General features: G+C 40.3%; 2 protein-coding genes across 2 annotated transcripts in view; one reads left to right on the top strand and one right to left on the bottom strand.

The window, feature by feature from the left end:
* Nucleotides 1–21710, bottom strand: part of LOC145452579 (uncharacterized) — a 260305-nt gene that overhangs the window by 2812 nt on the left and 235783 nt on the right. The window lies entirely within an intron of this gene.
* Nucleotides 17097–21171, top strand: LOC145452723 (uncharacterized). Its single transcript, XM_080330882.1, has 4 exons — nt 17097–18496; nt 18950–19050; nt 19243–19351; nt 20358–21171. The coding sequence occupies exons 1-4, from the start codon at nt 18445–18447 to the stop codon at nt 20420–20422; spliced, it is 327 nt and encodes a 108-aa protein (XP_080187008.1). The 5' UTR covers nt 17097–18444; the 3' UTR covers nt 20423–21171.

The following is a 21710-nucleotide window of genomic DNA, read 5'->3' as shown; positions in this document are numbered from 1 at the left end:
CTTCAGCAACGAGCAGAGAATGGAAAAGAACATCGTATATTAACAATCTACAATCGTATTACGACATATGACGTCACCAGCACGAAATTTCGAATACGAGAGCGTTAAATGTTCTATTTTTAGATGGTACACGAACTCTTTTTGTTGGCACAGCCTTCGCTGGTGTATTTTGATGCGCATTTTTATGCATTCTTGACATATTCAGAATCGAAGCACTTAGGTAGGGGAGATGTGGTACCGATGGATCAAAAATTGCAAAATGATCTCTGGCTCTCAAATCTTCAGCCGAGAATAGTGGATCTTTTGCTGTCACAACACTTCGATACAAGCTCTACCTATCGCGGACATTTACATGAATATCCGCCTTTTCAAAAAATATTTATGAACGTTTAAAATTTGTTGCTCGAACTTGTCATCGGTCCCCACCCGGTCGGTCCAATGGCACACGACCATGGGACCTATGAGACATACGCTCAAAAACTCAAATTTGTTAACTTGTTTTGTTGTGTACTGTAAGCTAAGCTACAGCAAGCCAATGAAGAATGTTTCGTCGCAACCTTCAAGAATAAAATAGATTATATCAACTCAACTGTTGGCCTAAAATCATGTTTTGATTTACGCCTAAACTTACAAAATTAATGCCACATACATATTACCCGCAAATCGACATTTTGACTTTCAAATACCTCGTAATAACGATAAAACACCACAGGTGACTATGATTTACAGCCTGTATATATGTAGGCGAGTTTCTGTTGTTAAATGATTAGTTGGTCCATCTATTTCGCTTGATTTGGCTATGGTATCATAGGTCCCCGACCCCATAAATATTGTAATTGACTTGAATGTAGTCCACTCGAGGATGGTATTGATTCAAAAAAATATGTGCCATTATATAGCCTGATACAAGCTCTATACTTCACATCAAAAATTATGGCGGGTTTGTTAGTCTGAAAGGTTATATAGAAAAATGCAAATGTCTATCCAAATTTACTTTTACACCCCCTAAAACGTAAATCATTCGTCACAGACCCCATAACTTACGCAGGTCGAATTTTTTTGCATGTGAGGAAAGATTCTGTCAGCATGCAATTGTAGACAAATTCACGGAGTGTAATCATGGAATTATCATGGAGAATTTTTCAAGTATTTTCGGTTCCAGTGATCCATCGGCACCACATCTCCCCTACTCCATTTTGCTCAGCAGTGTGTTCGGGTTCAGCTCTTCGATCAGCTCAAACTAACTTGAAATTTCATAGCAGTTCAATAAACTTAAATCAGGTGGGGGCAAAATCCGAGTTTTAGAGGCACCTGCCGACTCAAGCCTCACCCATCAACTCCCGACTCAAGCGTCACCCATCAAAAAGAATGCATAAATGCACGAATGCATAAATCAGCACGTCTCTAGATTTAGTAGGACACGCTCATCACGCTCGCTGCAAAGCTCACTCTTGACTCATCCGCTCAAGCTTGATGCTCAGCAATCAAAGGCCATAAATTCTGCCATTGGCAAACATCTGCTGGATAATCCCGCTTGTGCGAAAAATAATCGAAACGACAGATTTCGTGTCATTGAGCATCTCGCTCATCCCCTACGCCGTAATGCTCATAGCTATTTACGATAAAAAGCCCAGTGAAAGACTCAATTAAGTACCACTCCAAGGAGCAGTACGAAAAGAGCTAGGAAGCCTATAAACGAAGATATGTATCGAACACTTACATTGGGCCGGGGGATGCCAGATTAAGATACCATTCTTGGCCGTTTCGACATCCTCCCGTCTGTTTATTGCATCGAATTGTACATTGTGCGTCTTGAGCGGATAAAAATAATGTGATCAACGATTGATTACGTCACTATAGAGACAATACTATGTCACTACAGTCGCTAGAATGCCATGTTGAGAAATTTTGATTCTTTAATTTTTCTGGCACGTCAACCTTGTTTACCACATTTTCTTGCGGCGAGCAGTCCAATCCCTACACCGGTTGAGAACCACTGAACTAAGCAGATAGTCAACTTGTTGCATATCTTAGCAAAACATTTTTCCGTATCTTCATATTCTTTTTGTATAACAATTTTCGATAGGATTGCACGGATGAGTTTTTTTGCAAAAAAAAAAGTGCGGATGGAGCTAAAAAATGTTGAAAGACACTACTCTGAATGAAAACTACTACGATGAAAGGCGACAACGAGAAGCCTGTTTACTACACGGTTTCTGACTCCGAAAAGACCGAAAACATGGTGTTGGGCCTTCACTCGCCCAATGAGGGGAGTCGAACATCACCGAATTATTCACACTGGAAAAAGCACCGTCACTCCGAATATATGTAGGCTATCAATATTTTCACCGCAGGCTATTTTTTTCTATTGTCACTCGCCAATATATTTTATGTATACCCTCACACTTGAATGCAATTTTGATATAGTACAATCTATTGAATAGATATATTTTGATACGCTGTACAACATTTGTATCAAGCTTTACATTGAAAGCTATATTTTTGTCATGATCAAAGATATATTTTACATACTCTTACACCTGGATGCGATTTTGATTAAGTTCAATCGATTGAATAGGTATATATTGACGTGTCGTACCAAATATTGGATATTCATTGGATGCTATATTTGTGCTATCATCATCATCATCATCATCATCATCATATATTTAATGTACTCGTATTTCTGAATGCAATTTTGATACAGATAAATATATTGAATAGGTATATTTTACTGTGCTGTACCAAATATGTACATTTTTTTTATTGCTATGGCTATATTTTTGTGATCGTCACTGATATATTTTATGTACTCTGACACTTGACTGTAATTTAGGTTACCTATTGCAGTGATATTTCCACTAGATTATGTTTTTAGACCTCATATTGTTTTGTTGGTCATCTCCCTTGTAAGACTTTCAATTCTAATAATTTGTTTTTACTACTGTTGGACGATTCACTCCAATGTTTCGTCTCTCCAACCTAAAAAAATCGTGCTCGAAGCAGTATATTTATATTTACATATGAACATTTCTTTCAACAAGTCCATATATTCGGCTTTCATCAGCTGTAACTTTCATACTTTTTATGTGTAATTAAGCCATTGAACAGGCATTTTTTGATGTGCTGTACAAAATAAGTGTCAATTTTTATCATTGACAGGTGCATTTTTGTTACAGTCATTGTCATCGACAAGAGATCGCAATGCTGATGCGTCCCGCTCCTTGATCGGTAGGTCGTGGGTTCGATCACCGGCCGGGTCAGACCAAAGACCTGATTAGTAACACGGGTGTCCATGACTTCCCTGCTTGGCGCTCATGCATTACTGGGATAGCATGGAGGGGCGGTGCAAGACTTAAAAAGTCGTAAAAGGCTATATCTGCAACAATACGCGCCGACATTTATTTTTGCATGGGGTGGCGGCAGGCGCATAGCCTGGGGAGGTGTGGAAACCCCTTCCCTTTTAAACGAAAAACCCCGTCCTTTTGATGTGACCATTCTGATGCTAATATTAAGTTGCAATTTAACAAGTCGTATTATCAGTGTTACGCGGGGCCGCGACTAGTTGGCGAGATTCGTCTGTGCACGCATATCGCATCGCACAATGCAACGAGACGCGATCTCCCGCTGAGATGATTGCGAAATTAGGTCATTGATTGCCGCGCACTCGGCATCCGTCGCTGGACCGAGTAGTAACGCAGTCCAGTCCATTCTGGAACACAAAAGACAGAGAAAAATTATGATTACAAACGCACGCGATCAATTAGTAATTTCCCATTCCGCCAACACAATGGGTTTTTACTAGGTATTGAGTAGCTCGCATCTCGACGATTGGTTGCTGATCAAAACATCGATCTTGACTGCATTGCTGCATATCCCGATTTACGTTCGCAAATAAGTATAATTAGATTAATATTATGGGCACCGGAATAAATTCCAACTATAGCAGGCACACACAATAATACACTGTTCAACTTTGCGCTCCGCGAATATTTATCACAGAAATAGTTCACAAAATATTTTAAACGCGGCTTGCGGCCCTCATCGATGCAAATAATGCACTTTAATTTGACGAAGGTGAACGTATATTTGGTCGTCAAATCCCGATAGGAGATGGTTTTTCTCAAAGCTCGCGATTAAATATACGTTTCTAGCGACGAGGTCGAATTAGTACATCTAATAAGGATCATTAGTTTGCTGAAATCAGCATCAGTACGCTGTGCAAAATACATAGTAGTGATCAATTTTATCGGACTGTACAATCGGCCGGCAAAGTTGCGCTGATAACAAAATTGCAGACATGCCACAAACCTGCAATAATTACAATTACAGGGTGCTCTAGTCATACCTAAATACCCAGATTCGGCAATGGCAACGAGGTCAATTTCTTCAGACGCGGGCATAAGTTTTAATTAAAAAGATAAATAAACATAAACAATATTGCACCCAGAGATTGTTACTGTGGACGGTAGCAGGCCTGCATGAGGACACGATATATCAAACCACCGACGATAGTGCACATGAGATATCGATATCGATGACCCATTTCACATAGAATTGATTCTCGCTAATTTGCAGTACGCAGCATCGATAATACGAATTAGTGTATTGGCATTTCAAAAGGACGGGATTTCTAGTTATAAATGAGAAACTCTCTGGCTACGCACCTGGGGCTTTTATGCCGACAAGGCGCTGGTTGATATCACCCCGGGGCCTACGGCCGACGTAGGCCCAGATCAGCCAATCGAACTTGATCGTAAAATGGTGCGCTTTTAATTAACCACGTGTTATTGCAGTAAGAGCCATATGGGCCCATGCCGCGACCTCATCAATAGAAATAATATACATCCATAAGGTTTGAAATTGGATCTGCGATATGGTTGCGCTTGATAGGGTCCGGCCAGCAAACTAATCGAATAAATTCAGAATTTGCGCCACCGATAATCTCGGGTTGCGTCAAATTTGACAACGTAATTGAACGCCGTGCACTGCACAATGCGAAGTATTAATAACAAATCAAACACTGACAAATGACAAAGAGGGAGTACGAGTGTATAAAGCAGACACGAATTAGTAGCCCACAGATCATAGCAAACGAGAAAGCGCGCGTCTAATCAGTAATTCCTCAACTTGCGTGCAGTACGATGGGGTCCAAGTCTGACATCGCGACAATTGTTTGCTTATTATAACGACGTTTGAGCTGCATTGTTGCCTTTACCGATGAAATTTGGCAAAGCCATGTAAGAGTCATGAATATGCGCACTTTGCGCAGGAATGACGTTTAATGCGTAGGCATAGGCTGCACAAACACACTGTCCTTCTTCGCGCTACACGCTTCCAATGAAAGAGACTATCACGGAATTATTTTGTAAACGAATATGGGCGCAAATACAATTCAATTAAGAGAAGGAGAACGTGAACTCGCTCGTCTGGTCGAGAGAGAAGATGGTGGTTCTCAGCGCAAGCGTGTCGAAATCGACATCGTGAACGAGGTCGCTTCGATTGTATAATTACTAGGGCAAGTTTTTGTTGCAGTTAAACCCGTGGAAAGTTGCATTTATTTTTGACAAAAGTTGCAGTAAAAAGTTGCATTTACTTTTTCACAAAATTTGCACTAAAAGATCACATTTTGCTCGGTTGACTAAGAAAAAAAGGTCAACTTCCCAGTTCCATTAAAAAAATGTCAACTTTCCGGCTCAGATCAGCTCAGCTTTTGATAAAACAAGATGATATGTCGTGGGTACTATCGTGTATGTTTTCGCAGCCATGGTCGGGTTTACCTAAATAGGTGGAGGTAGGGAATATAGGTTGCCGTTGTTTTGTCAACCATCGGTTCTTATAGTTCCAAGCATTGTAGCTAATACGATTTATCTACGTTTTATTGACATGCCAGATTTACGTAGAGCACACGAGACCAAACTTTCTACCATACTGCCGGGCTCTAATATCAGCCAAATAATAACGACTTTTTTAATCTCTCTGATCCGTTCCGTGTTGGCTGATGAAACGCGCTGCTACCGTGAATCAAACGGCTTCTCTAGCGTCGATAGCGGCGGATTTAAAAACTACCCCAACCCAGTTCTGACCCAGCTAGTAAAAGTTACCATATTTTTGTGAAGCAAATTCCGGACACTATTTAGCGCCCACTAGCGGATTTCAAAATGAGGTTTAACACATTGTCCGTCAATATGACGTCACACTAGCAAAGCATTGCTCATCGAGTGTATACACTAGGGTTGGATTATCCGGATAACCGGTTAACCGCGGGTTTTTTTACTATCCGATATCCGGATATAAAACTGCCGATTGACCGGATAAAATAGTATTGTTAATAATGTGTTTTGAACTTTTAGGAACTTCACAATAAGTCGCATTATCAGCGTTTCGCGCGGTCAATTAGTGAGAAGCGTGTCGCCAATTAGCGGTATACGTCAATGCACTGTGTAACGCGACGCAATTTCCCGCTGAGCAGATCGCCAAATTAGGTCATTGATTGCCGCGAACTCGGCTATCGTTGCTGGCCTGGTTTTTCTAGTCTTCAACAACCCTATAGTTCCGCTGGCAGAATCACATCTGCAATAGGCTCTGTGGACATTATACCATCACTGGCCTACATAATCGCATCTGCATTGGCTTGGTGCTCACGATATTATCGCTGGCCTGGGCAATTGCATCTGCGATACGCATGGTACGAACGATATCATCGCTGGCCTAACCATAGTCTCGGGCCTGGCATGCGTTGGCTCCTATCTCTTGGTGGCTTGGAGACAATATGCCGCTGAGATTATTATGATCAGAGATTGTGATTAATGAGTGACATTGCGAAACTGAATGACATCGAATGTTCGCATTTCGGAAACATGTTCGTGCGTGCAAGCGTAATTGATTTCCGCTGATACTAAATTCGAAAAAAAACCGAAACCACCTCGTTTTATTTGAAACACCCTCCTTATTTTTCGGCTGACTACAGGCCTGATCATTAGAATTTCTCATGGAGGAATTAGAGCGAGCTATCATGTCGGCCTCAATTCCGGCATCAGCTACTCGTCCTTCCAGTACTGGACACCTAAACAGAAGAATGGGCAAAAATGAAGCGATGCTTACTATATTCAGCCTTGCTTACTATAATTCAGCCCATTTTGTGGAAGCAGAAAGAGCATTTAATACGAGTGGACTCTTTGTTACAAAACTTCGGTCCCGGCTACAGGATGCCACTATTAATGCGGTGTGCTTTATAAGGAGGGAGCTGCAATTACACTGTGTAATGATTTTGCGATCCATTTTTCATGCAGACCTCGTGAAATCGATTATCTCACTTAGGATTCAGTATCCGGTCAACCGGTTAGCTAAATTCCAAATATACGGATATATCCGTTATCCGGATAGTGAAAATTATTGATATCCGAACTAACCCTAGTATACACCAGGGGTTTCGAACTCAACTTGCGTCGCGGGCCAGATTAAAACCTTCAGAGCACTCGCGCGCGGGCCGGACCAGTCAAATGGTTCCAAAATGTTACCTCAAAATCCATGCCCTTGTTTTTAACTTGAATCGTATAGTCGTTTACAGCACTGAATTGCCATTTGTTAGAAATGTGCCGAAAATGTGCCATTTTCCCGAATCGCGTCGCGGGCCGGATGAAACCGTCTGGCCGGCTGGATGCAGCTGGTATACACTATACAGGACTGGAGTGGAACATAGGTCATGAACTAGGCCATCTGTAATATGAGCTCTGGTGATTGCTACTTGCTATAGGGTCTGCAATAAATTCCTCCACGGGCCGGATGAAACCGTTTGGCGGGCCGTGTCTGGCCTGTCAGGATTGTGTTTGTTAGGTCGGTGGGCTATCTGGTTATTTGTATTAATCAGGTCCGAAATAACATTTCTTCTGTCCCCTTCCGCCAAACAAAGCACTGATCTTGGGCCCACCATATAGGGTGGTCGATGTAACTTGTTGGACACTTACTTTATGCATTTATCTGTTAAATTTTATGTATGAATTCCGTCAATAATATCGATTCTTCCCTATATTAGGCTACTATAAAATGCACCAGGGATTGCACATCCGGTGATTTCCAATCTTTTATGGTTGCGACCTCATTTCAAACTTGAAAATGTTCCGTGGCAAAGTTCAAAACTTGATAAGCTGATTACTAAAAAAACTTCAGCTTGCCTAAACTTACTCACGGCCCAGGAAGCTGATTACGTCCGAAGTCATCGCAATCCCCAGATGTAGGCAAACGACCCCAAGATTTGGAACCACTGTCTGTGACTGAAGAATCCAATCGGCCTTAAACAATTCTGGGAATATACCGGTAGCTTATAATTGCGATTACAATCAGACTTATTTCAGTAAATGATGGTTATTTATATTTATTTTGATCGCATTTTTGACGAGGGTGGTGCCTGGTGCCCATACTAATATCATTATACGTTGCATTAACTCACGCGCGATGCGAAGAAGAATTTTGAATAGCATAAATACGCTTGAAAATAATATTGTTTATGTGGATTAACGAAAAACTTTTAAGCCTGCTTCAAGCCTTCAAAATTCCGGACATTTAGGCTTATTTTAGAAATTCCTCCCGGACGCAGTTTTTTCAGTGAAATTCCGGACATGTCCGGGAAATTCCGGACGTATGGCAACCCTAAGCTAGTTGCAATATGGTCCATCTATCGGCGAAATTGTGTCAGCTGCAAGAATTTCTAGATAGCGAAACCATGAAAGGGAGGCGAGCTGTTCGTATACATTCTTATCCTCTAGAGATTTATTCAAATAATAATTCACCTTATGCCTTACTCATCGAATTTATTTTAGCCTGTTGTGATTTTTAGGTATGCAACAGCAAAAGTTTTCATGGCTTTTGCTGGGACCTGGACGTCTTTATCATGCTCTCTTTTAAAACAGCACTCGCCAATCCACTCATCCATGCTGCCTATTTGGTATCTTGGAATCGGGTTAGGCAGATCGCCGCCTCAGCTTTTCAAGAAGACATACCAATTTCGCGCGCGGTGATCTCACTGGCCTGATGGGCAATGTCGGAGCATAGACAATTTCAAGTCGAGCCTTCCTATCGAAGGCAACCCCAATCCGGTTCAGGGGCCGGAGTAGGAACAGACTTTCGACGGACCGGATCCGGATTTTTAATTTGCCTAGAAATTCGGATTTGGGCAGGATTTTTTCACCTAAATATAAAAAATTAGTATGATATTCGCTGGATTATTTTCGATTAGAAATTGAAAATTCACCAGCCGGATCTTTTCAGACTCCGAGATTCAAATTTCCTGCCGAAACCGGATGGATTAGGATTAAGAAATTTGGGAATCAGACGATCTTTGGTCGTGATGAGGTGTTTATCTTACTTCATCACTCACTACAAAAATAGGCTTAAAACTTCCCCACACGGCGACTTGATGACGCTTCGACAAACTTGTTTTACGCTGTACGGGCTTGTGTAGCAATCCTAATGGAGACTTTAGAGCAGTGGTTCCCAACGTGGGCGATATCGCTCCCCAGGGGGCGATTTGTCGGTCCAGGGGGGCGAAAATAGCCAAGGGGGCGATAGGGGGCGAAAACGGACGAAGGGGGTGATAGGGGGGCGATGGCGCGTTGAAATGGCTATATTGGCGTTCATGACCGTAACTGCCACACCCAAACCCCCAATTGGGATGGGGGGCCCGAGCTCGAAGGGGGCTCATAATTTTTTCGTGAATTAACATTAATTATAGAGTAATATTTTAAAAATTTAAGCAAATTTTTCAAAAAATTTTCGCGCTGCGCGCCATTTCCTAGTCGCTTATTTCTTGCTTATTGGATACCCTTCCTTCAAGAAATAATACGCATGAGTTATAGAAATGGGCATCTCGGCGTCAGCCATTATCACACCATAACGCACCAAGACAAATAAAGTTTCAGGCCATGTAACATGCGACTCCGAGAAGAGTGGCAGAACGAGAAAACCTTGGCGGAAAAGGACTGCCTTTAGGCTGACCGACTTAGATATATATACGATATACATATATATTTAATTGCCCATAGGCGCCTAAATGGCTGGCGCCAAATGTTCCTGTCCTGGCAATCAGAATCCCACAAAAAATGCCATCTCGCAGAGAAAAATTATTAGCCAGTGCAGAAATACCAATTTGAAATCGTTCGCATCTTTTAGTTTAGCACGTATGGGCGTTTTGAATATCTTTTGACATAGCAGACAGGCCACGAAATATCATTACGTAACGAAGTCAATATACCCAAGGGTCCACCCAAATATGTTCAATTATTATTTACGGGCCCTACATTTTCCAAGACACCTCACCCAGCTTTACCGGAATATCTGAATACATGAGCAGAGAGAGATAAAAAATTGAAAGCAATATCTATGCAATTCCCGATCATATTGACCGATCCAATCATGAATGATTGAAATTTTTCGCGAAATACGCTGACTAACTAAAGAGTCCAACAATTTGTGCCAAGAAGTACCGGTAAAGAGGTATCGGGGGAGTTGGGTCTGAGGGGTGCAGAAGTTTGCTTTATCGCCCTATGGAGGGGGGGGGGGGTCAAGACCAACGTATTGGAGGAGGGGAAGACGAAGTTCTGTTACGGTTCTTCTGGAATCAAGTCAGGGAAATAACCTTTTTAGTTAGTGAACTCACCAACATTCAACTGGAAAAGTGTAATTTCGAGGTCGAGCCGAAAAGTTGACCTTTTTCTTAGTCAACTCGCCGGTGATTTCAGTATGTATGCCAATTTTTCGGTTTCCAATATTTGGGGGGCGATGAACGGTGTGGAGTTTGAAAAGGGGGCGATGAGTCGAAAAAGGTTGGGAACCACTGCTTTAGAGTGAAGCCCGGAATTCGGCAGAGGTGGTCAAAGTAGTCAAGAACGCTACTCAAGTAGAAGTAGAAGTAGCGACGAAAAAATCTACATAAGTACGAGTAGAAGTACTTCTTTCATAAGCAACCTAAAACTACTTGAAGTAGAAGTAGAATTGACTGACTTTAAATCTACTCAAGTAAGTAAGTAGTTTTGAAAACGGTCGTCGTAATTCGTTCGCATGGACTGTCAAAAGCTGCAAATTGCGCTATGCGAGAGGTGCAGAGAGCTTGATTAGTATTGATGCATCCCATGAGGTGTCAATTTTCGACAGAATAGGCATTCGTCCGCATCATGGGATGCAAATTATAGTATTTATATGAAAATTCGATCCCAACCCTCTGTTTAGTCGAACACCCCGTTTTAGAAAATATCACGACTTGGCGCCCGACCCCATATTCTAAAGACCCCTATAGTTCAGGTGAAGAGCAATATGGAGAAGTTGTATTGGATACGGTTTCAACACTTTGCGAGATTAGTATACGTAAATAAATTATAGTTGAGCTTTATTTTCGGAAAATAGAGACATTACTATACTTGCTTTTATACTTCAACATGTATGTTCTGCAAACAAAAGAACTGAAATTAATTAAAACTCAACGTATGATACTCGGAATTAAAAGAGAAATACATAAAATCGGAAATTATACTTCACGTCTTTTGTCCAGAAAGGTGGTCTGCTAAGACAGGCGTAACGTTCAAAAAAGCCGGAGTACCCTTTTCCAGGTTAGGACACGTCATGGGCTGCTAGATTACGATGTGATAGGCAATTGCTATAGATTGCGAAACGGTAGTTTCAAGCGTTACGGTGGGCCATATTTACTATGATGAAATATTTGAAATTGGCGACAATGCGGTGTGAGCGGAACCACGCAATCCGGTGCCCAAATTATATTCACCGATACTTTCGTGAAAACATGTATTTGACACTCCAAAACTACTGTGCGGGAAGCGCAACAAAAGTTCTTGGCTTCACTTGACTTTTATGAAAATTAAATGTTGGTACTCCGTGAAAACAGCCCCGAAATTCGTCAGGCTATCTTTCTAATTGGAGGATTAAACTACCTCTACTTGACAAACTGAAAATAGCGAAAAGTAAGTAAGTAGATCACAAGATAGTACGAAGTAGAAGTAGAAGTAGCGAAAATCAGATCTACTTGAGTAAGTACTAGAAGTAGAGGAAAACTACTTAAGTACTTCGAAAAAGTAGAAGTACTTCGTTATTGACCACTAGGGTTGTCCAAAATTTGGAAAATCTCAAAAATGATGGGTATCAATGTCTCATTCTATAGATTATTGATGAAAAACGATAATGAGCCTGGAATAAGCTCACAGTAAAGTCGTTAAGATTTGTCGCAAAGCGTTTGAAGGTAGCTACCGACGAGTGGGCGTGCCAGCGACCATAGAACGGCAACAAGACTAGTAATCACGAAATCGCGGCTCTGGATTGGCTAATCGGCTATGCTTCAATGATCCCGACGGTGGTGGCTTGCTGATTAGTTGATTCTGTAAGCGCATTGTAGGTTGGTTGGCAGATAATGACCTAATATTAATTAGGGACATGTTGAGTTACTAAATACATGATGATGAACAACCAACAGCTGCTTCACATAAACTTTTATGGCATGACTGGCTTATTGTGAAAGAAACCACCGTAGCCTAGACGTCTGTTTTGACCGAGGAAAGCACAGAACACGAGGAGGAATATTGCAAAGGCGCTAATGCAAGTGGCGAACGAATTGCTCGTTTCAGAAGGGATGCATCATCATTGAACACAAATATGAAGCTTAACAATGACACTACTTTGTTTGATCTTATTAGACGCCTGTCGTGGTATATATTTGAAGTCTTGAATGCTCTTGGCTGAATCAGCCGTTTATGCTGGGGACTTATTAGATTCTTACAGCAAAACGAATTCACCCGTAAGTACTGTCAAAGTTGGCAATGATGCCGCAGAAAGATGTGTAAAGGTAAGCACAGACTCTGCCGGTATGACCATTAAAAAGACAGTTTCCTTATATAACTTTTGCAGGCATGACAGAGGTGAAACACCGAATGGTTATGTACTTTTAGAACTAAATATACATCCGAGAAATACCTAGTCAGATATGGTTGCAATTACGTTAGTGCTCCTACTTTTCAGGGCGTAGGTAAAGTATATTAGTTATTGCAAACTGGTGCAGCACACCATATGTGAGATGGATGCCGCACAAAATCTTATCTGCTCAGAAGCTGTTATATGGGCTGAACAGATATCTTATGTATTGGAACCCCGAAGAAGTGTACCTATCGCTTCAATGTATTTTTAGCTCGTTTTATGTCAATTTCTGGTTTGATTCCAGCATTTGTAGTGTTCCAGCTGGTAATGATTCAAGATTCATTCAGGACATGCTAAGATATGCCAGCAAACTGTCTTTTTGCCTGTCATACCTGCGTAGTGTGTGCTTACCTTTACACCTCTTTCTGCGGCATCATTGACGACTTTGACAGCACTTACGAGTGAATTGATGTTACTGTACGAGCCTAACAAGTCCCCGACATAAGGGCTGATTCAGCCAATCCTAAGAGCATTCCAGACTTCAATTATGCACCACGACAGGAGTCTAATATGGTCAAACAAAGTAGTGCCGTTGTTATTCTTCATATTTGTGTTCAATGATGATGCATTCCTTCTGAAACGAGCAATTCGTTTGCCACTTACATAAGCGACTTTGCAATATTCTTCCGCGTGTTCCGTGCTTTCCGCGGTCAAAACAGACGTGTAGGGTAGGCTACGGCGGTTTCCTTCACAATAAGCCAGTCATGCCTTAAAAGTTTATGTGAAGCAGCTGTTGGTTGTTCATCATCAAGTATTTAGTAACTCAGCATGTCCTAAACTATTCTTAAACCATTATCTGCCAACCAACCTACAATGCGCTTACAGAATCACCGCCGTTAGCAGACTCCTTTAACAACTAATCAGCAGCCACTGCCGTCGTGATCATTGAAGCAGAGCCGATTAGCCAATCGAGAACCGCGATTTCGTGATTACTAGTCTTGTTGCCGTTCTATGGTCGCTGACACGCCCACTCGTCGGTAGCTACCTTCAAACGCTTTGCAACAAATGTTAACGACTTTCCTGTGAGCTTATTCCAGACTCATTATTGTTTTTTATCAATAATCTATAGAATGAGACTTTGATACCCATCATTTTTGAGATTTTCCAAATTTTGGACAACCCTATTGACCACCTCTGTGGCAATTAACATTCTCTCGAATCAGTTAACTTTGTGATATCCGCCCTCAAAGTATACGCCTTGAATTTGTGCATTACAAAGAATCAAAAGTCGAGTAATCACTAAGTGCAAGTGCAAGTGCACGTACTTCTGACAACCTCCGGAGCACAAATCCTCCTAAAACGTCGTCCATCGGACTCGGATTATTAGGTATGTGTAATGATATATGCATGGCAGTATATTAGTAATTCAATAATAATATTACGGCACAATATCAAAGCGTGTAAACACGTATTCAAACGAAAATCAATTAGGCCAGATACGATGTCACTTCTGATAAGGGGCACATGAAAAGTATTCGAGTGTAATATATGATACTGCAATGAATACAGTCTTGGAAACAAAATGGAGATTACAACACTGCAGCATTAGCGTAATGAGTTAGCTTGGATTCAGACTTGCTTCGCTCCCCGGACTCTGTGTATAGGAAACAGGAACCAACGGCTCAACAACGCTAACTTCATGTTTTGTGCTATGTGCGATTAATATAGTCTGGAAAGAAAAAAGGAGATTGCAACACTGCAGAATTAATGAGTGAACTGAGATTTGGAATCCCTTTGCTCCCCGGATTCTGTGTATAGCAAACAGGAACCAGCGGTTCAACGATGCTAATTTAATGTTTGTGTGCTATTCATTAAAGTGCATTTTAGACCTAACCCAACCCCTTCATGCCCTGCCCATGCTGGGTCTATATACAGCACATTAATGATCGTTGATAGCTAATGATATTTTTCATTCATTTTTGAGCGATATTTATCGAATCTCCACTAGCAAAAACAGTCGAAATGTATAGGCTACCATTAAAGCCCTGTATTATACAGTGGGCTACAGCCAACCGTGAATCAGTTTACTGTTTGGCAATGGTGAGAAATATCAGATTAGGCTGAGGAAGCTGACGTATTGAGAGAAAGAAATTTTGACGTTTCTCGCTGTTGGAGGTTTTATATCATTTTTTTCGAAGAGGAAATACCCGTTCAATTCTGATGAATACCTGCATAGTTATTATAGGTAGCAAATATTCATGAACGGCATTTCAAAAACGGTTGATCGGTGTAACGAGTAATAACATGTCGGCAGATCGCGTGAGGTTTGTAAAACGATGTTCAAAGGATTTCATAAACGATATCAGGAAGCTGTCTTCCTCAAAATGGCAATCAACGCAGCGAATTGCCATTGCAAATGTATTTTAATTGATGGGAGAGTTGGTTGCGTAGAACGTATGCAATATATGTTTTTAGTAAACTCATTTGTTTGTAGGGCTCAGTTAAAGTTGGTCGCATTATCTTAACCGTATCTATATATTAATATGCCTGCTCTCATCTATGTTATTAAGGTTAGTAGGATACGCATCGTTAACCGGATTGTTCCGGCAAGTTCAAATTAAAAAGTATAAATTTTAACTTGAGAAATCTATTATTATCGCTAAATATAAATCACAATATATTCAGTATCCACTGTGGACGTATGGCCAGACATTAGTACCCCGTTGTTGATTGGCGACATTGGTTACGCGCTGAACTTTTAAATCGAACGGGTTCGCATCCCTGGAAGGCACAATTTTTCAATGGTAAAAATTGAAGCAATATATTTCAGAAATTGGCACCCGATAGTATCTCGCTCAAGATGTTGATTATTTTGATATTTGGAATCGTGAATTACCCGCTTCAAATCGGAGCAGCAGAAGAGAAGAATACATGTACTGCGCACGAGAAATGGACTGTGAGTAGGATTTGGAATCTTTCAGATATAAAGCTCGGTTTAAGACGTACAAATTTGTTGAACTCGGGTCGCGGCGACACAGAATTTTGAAGCATAACCTCGAACGCGGGCTCGTAGACAAAATACAATTCGTGAGATTTCTGCAACTTGGCTTATTGCTGAATTCCGTTTTAGGTTCTCCAGCGAAGAAAATACGGCAACGTGGATTTCTTCCGAGGTTGGGATGATTACGTCAACGGATTCGGGGATTGTGATGGAGATTACTGGCTCGGTGGGAATGTTGGAATTTGATTCCTTCAAGTTGTATATAATTTTGTCGATAGTAAATTGGTCATTATCCCAGTAATAAATAACTTACTTTTGTGCAGTCACGACACCAATGGTTTCTGGTTCTAGTCACGGTTCTGCCATGTTTCTATGTGTCGGAGGTTTATCTGGGTTCCTCATCGCCGATCCCGCTGTAAATACAGCGCCTTGATAAGCCCAGAGGAAGAGAGACCCGAAATCTAGAAAGATGGCAGCAAAAGACCGGAAAAGGACGCATCACGCACGAAAATTACTGTGCGGGAGCAAATGACCGAAGTGTTTATAAGAGAGAGAGAGATAGAGATATGGTATTCTTTTTCGCCTGCACCATCGAGATGCGATACGGCCTTTACAGTAAGGACATCTAGTCTGCACCCCCGTTTTTTCTCTTCCATGCTACCCGTGATTGCTGAGCGCCTAGCAGGATAGCCGCGTATACTAGTTTTCGAGTCTTTGGTCTGACCCGGCCGGGGATCGAACCCACGACCTACCGATCGAAAAGCCGGACGCATCACCATTACACTATCTCGCTTGGCAGCTACCTTGGCAGCCAACTATGCTGATAAAACAAGCAACAAACTGATTTGCTACCATCTTTTGATTTTATTTTTTTTCAATTCCTTTTTAAACTAACATTTGTCACAGCCAGACTGTATAGAGACAAGTGCAAGTGTGCCAGTTTGATGAGGGTCGTATCGATAATTCCTATCTAATACCGAATACTTTGCATGCGTATTTTCTTTCCACCATCTGTTTGATATGTATTTCGGTTGGATGGAAATAATTACTCTCTCGAATCGGGTTTGTTTGTTTGATTGTTTTGGGGTATTCATGATGTACGTCGACTACTATGGTGATTTACACCAGGCCGATATTCTTCTTATTTTCCGTAAATGCCGACTTATAGCACGGCCCACCTCTACACTCTAAATCGAAAGCATCGATTTAGACACAAAATTGTGCATCCAAAGATGCAATATGGGACAAACACATAAAGTCGACCCAAATCTTTCGCCGAAGTGGTGTCATAATATGTCCAAGTCCACACTTCATCAGATAAAGTTACGAAATATGTGCTTCTGCTCTCATCTTATCATCTGTCGCCGGCTTTGATCACTATGAAAGAGTTTACGTATACATTTTAATAGTCCGGTAAGTCGCCGCACGAGTTGTGAGATCAGTAAGATTGAGAGGGATTGTGAGGCCGACGCTGGAAACGCTGCTGAAATGTAATCGTAATGTCACTGGTAAATGACCAGATCATCCAAGGTAAGGTACGGTACACTCGTGTACCGATCATGACGTCATCGGTAAACCCAATGACCCTGGGGTCCGTTTGCTCCCGCTGGGTTATTTGCAGGGGAGGAATTAAGCTGCAAGATATAGATTCTCAAATGATGCAGCATTTCTATAATAGATGTTTAACGGTAATAACGACTCTCGTGTAAGTAATGCGTGCTTTTAGCCCCGTTTACATATAGCTCAGAAGCAATGGTACCTCTAATTTTGACGAGTCTGCAGCAGCGCTCACCTATTCACTGCGCGGTCCCTTGGACAACAGTGCGTAACCACTAAAAAAAAGGTCATCTCTTCGGATTTTTTGTGCGCAACTTATAATTTATGTGAGCAGAGACCGTGTCAGCTCAAATCAATTGCCCACATGCGTACCTAAAAGGGCACATTGCTCAGGAGCCATGAAGTGGACTGCTGTTTCATCAATGTCGCTCCATTATTTTAGTGTGTCGCTTTCTTGCATTTACTAGGTTTTGTGAACGTTCTCTTCTCATTTTATTTACCTACCAAACTGGCAGAAGAAATTGATCATTTCAACCCAATTATATATATAATTGTTGCAACCACATGATTGTCTGACTTGACTATGACTTCCATTATATTGCGTTTCCCCATTATTGATCATTGATATATCAGCAGTATAGCAATGAAGAAATCAATCAATCAATCAATCAATCATTGTCATTACCATGTAATTTTGAAGTACGTTGTTTAGTAATCGTTAGTGTTACCTGGCCATTATCAGTGCATTCTGCTTTTGACTGTTGACTGAATAAACATCTCTATATTTCTCTATTGCTATCCCTCTCTCTTTCTCTCTCCCTCTCTCTTTCACGCTTCACATCTCTCGGTAACGGCGGGAACTCAGTCAGGGTCAAATTTAAATTGAGCGACAGGTCGCAGACTCGCAGTACAGTGACTTTGTGGATGTGGATGAACGTGTCGCTAATCTCATCATAGCGGAAGGAATAAAGAAGATGTTGATTGCGTACGGCATTACGAGAGAACACATTGCTTTAATAATTGAAGGTAATTCGTTCAAGAATATCAACATGCGATATGTTATGATTACTGGTATGTTGTCAAGAGGGTTCTTACAGCAAGCAGCAGTATGAGAAATATTGGTAGATTGCCCTTTAGATCAACTTGCAGTAGCATCGAAACTGAGTTTCAGAATGTCAGTTAATCCTCTAACTTGATGCAATATGGGTTTACAACTAGAATTCTTGACCAAGTTATATAGATCTTGCTTTGCAGTTGACTCACTTGTTTTTCCAATTACATGACATTTTCATTGGCTGAAAACATGACATTTCATTCATGAACCTATTATAATAATTATTGTTAATATTATACAGTGAAATAAATCTTATTATATTCATATCAAGTTCCCTCTATATGACACATAGAAGTGTGTGTGCAATGTGCATGCTTAGCTCACTACATAGCTGCTTTTATAGTAACACTTTGCCTTTGTAATAGATCAGAGCGGGGTTTCAAATGTTCGTTCCGAGGAGTGTCGAAGCGAAATACTTACTACTCATGACGAAATACTTGGAGTAGAGCTAGAGACAGATGAAGAGGTTAGTATTATTTAACTATTCTAGAATGAATTTATTAATTGGGATAATCCTGTTTATATTTGTTGCAATTTTATATATTAAATATTGTTGTGTCAGAACTCTTGCCTTCATATCAACCGGAATGCAATAAGTGGAATGTCCTTCAACCAAATCTTCTACATTATTTATATTTATTATTATATTTATTTGTAGGGAAAAGAATCCGCTGCGGTTATACTCCTGATGGAGTTACGAAATGCAGTAACTGAAAAGAGAATCACACCAACCCTCCTCGGATTTGAGGGCGATAACGCTTTATCAGGTGAGGATTTGCTGCTTGCTTAACCTGGAACTGTGTGAACAATGAACATAGAAGTACCATAACGTCCTGATTTGTCAGATTTGTACTGATTTCGACTCTTGTCCTGATTTTTCGGCAAACATTGTTCGGCGTCTTCCGTAACACCTTGGACGTTTTGCATGCCACTATCTGGCACAAGTTCGAACTTAACAGACCGTCACAAAAGTATAGCTAGTTTGAAAAGTTTATGGCTTAACATACGCGCATGTTGAGTTGGTTCTAATTCGGGGGTCTGTTAATTTCCAAGTTGCGCCACAAACATGTGTTCTAATTCAGGGTCTGTTGAGCTCAGATGTGTGCCGCCAAAATGTGGCACAATTGTTTTTGGGTGCTGAAAATATGGTAGGCCTATGTTTTGATTGACGCTGTTTACGTTATGACGGTGCAATAAACACCCGAACTGAAAATGGCCTCCAAAAATAAATGTTTATTAAATGCTTTTCAATGACATCATTCTTTTTGATAAGGCTAAATCTAAGTTAGAATGAGCTGGTGCAAATTCGTTTTTTTCCAAACCATGGAAAATCATTTCTGCTGCTAATGTAATTTTTGGTTTTCCTGACTTCGAGACCATGAGGATGGCTACCATGGATATAGTGCCTAGAATCTGTGAATGTGAGCATAATGCTTGTGTCGTTCCAAAAGGAACCTGTATGATGGTATACTGATCAAATCTGAATGGATCATTAAAGGTTAGTAAACTTATGATTATGTGGAAAAAACCCATACATGTCAACGACTAGACAGCATATCGTGACGACAGAATTTGCTATCACTTGTTTCCATGAGTTAAGCTTGACCATATTGACAAAAACCTATATTGACCCATTCAGCTCTATTTTTATTCAATATTCATTATGCAGAAGTCCCATAAAGGCATTTCTACATAATCTAAATCTTGTGCTTTCAATTCACACATGGATTATTGGCAATATAATTTTACTTAACATATTTCTTTCAATTCCAGGCCCATTCAGTCCAATTAACGGCCACAAAGCTGAGTCCTCGACATCTCGTACTAGCGCACCATGAAAATGGTGACCTGCAGTCATGGATCGTGGCGAATGGCTTCCGCATAAAGGGATCGTCTCACAATAAAGCGACACCATTTGAGATGGTGCTGGATCTTCTCTGTTTTGTTTGTGACCCCACATATCCAAAAGTTTTCCAGATACTCTCAATTTTACAGTATGTCCTGATTGAAGACAAAAATTTGGGTTTCAATCAAACAAGCTTCTCTGTTTTATGAACAGATTTCAGAAATCTCAGTAATGATTTTGATTTCGTTTGCTGACTTGGACAACTATACAATTCTAGTACTAGTCTAGTTGTCTAATTAGAGTGAAAAAAATGTGTACCTAAAATTCTGATGATTCTCTAATTTTGAAAAAAAAACTAGCTATAATTATAATTCTACTTTAATTCGTGAAGTGCTTCGTCTCTCTCATTCGAATCTAATTTGTGAAAACAACTGAACCTATAATTCTAATTGTAGTCTAATTTGGAAAAAACAGTGTAGCTATAGTTCTAATTCTACTCTATAATTTGAAGAAAACTCCTACTATAATTCTGATCCCACTCTAATTTCGAAAAAAAAGCTACAAATCTATTTCTACTCTAATTTGGAAAGAGCTGTGTAGCTATAAATTCTGATGCTACGCTAATTTGTGAAATGTTTCTTTGCTCTCAATCGAATCTAATTTAGAAAACAACTACCGTATAGCTATATTTCTAATTTGAAATAAAAACTACCTCTAATTGGATTCTAGTCTAATTCAGAAAAAAAAAACTGCAGTAATTATTCTGATTCTACTTCAATTTTTCAAATGTCACTTTGCTCTGATTTTAATCTAATTTGTGGATAACAACTGTGTCGCTATACCGTAATTATAATTCTACTCCAATTTAGGAAATGTTTCTTTGATCTAATTAGAATCTAATTTGTGAAAACAACTGTGTTACCATAATTCCAATTCTACTCCAATTTTTGAAAAGTTTTTTTGCTCTAATTAGAATCTAATTTGTGATAAGAACTGTGTCGCTATGATTCTAATTCTACTCCCATTTGGGAAATATTTTTGCGTTAATTAGAGTCTAATTTGTGAAAACAACTGTGTTGCTATGATTGTAATTCTACTCCTATTTTTGAAATGTTTTTTGCTTTAATTAGAATCTAATTTGTGATAACAATTGTGTCGCTATGATTCTAACTCTACTCCAATTTATGAAATGTTTTTTGCACTAATTAGAATCTAATTTGTGATAACAACTGTGTCGCTATGACTTTAATTATGCTCCAATTTGGGAAATGTTTTTTGCA

Source organism: Botryllus schlosseri, chromosome 12, assembly GCF_051294905.1.
Source record: "Botryllus schlosseri isolate E-star chromosome 12, Bs_hap1, whole genome shotgun sequence".
Lineage (NCBI taxonomy): Eukaryota > Metazoa > Chordata > Ascidiacea > Stolidobranchia > Styelidae > Botryllus > Botryllus schlosseri.
This window is presented reverse-complemented; position numbering and strand designations above follow the sequence as displayed.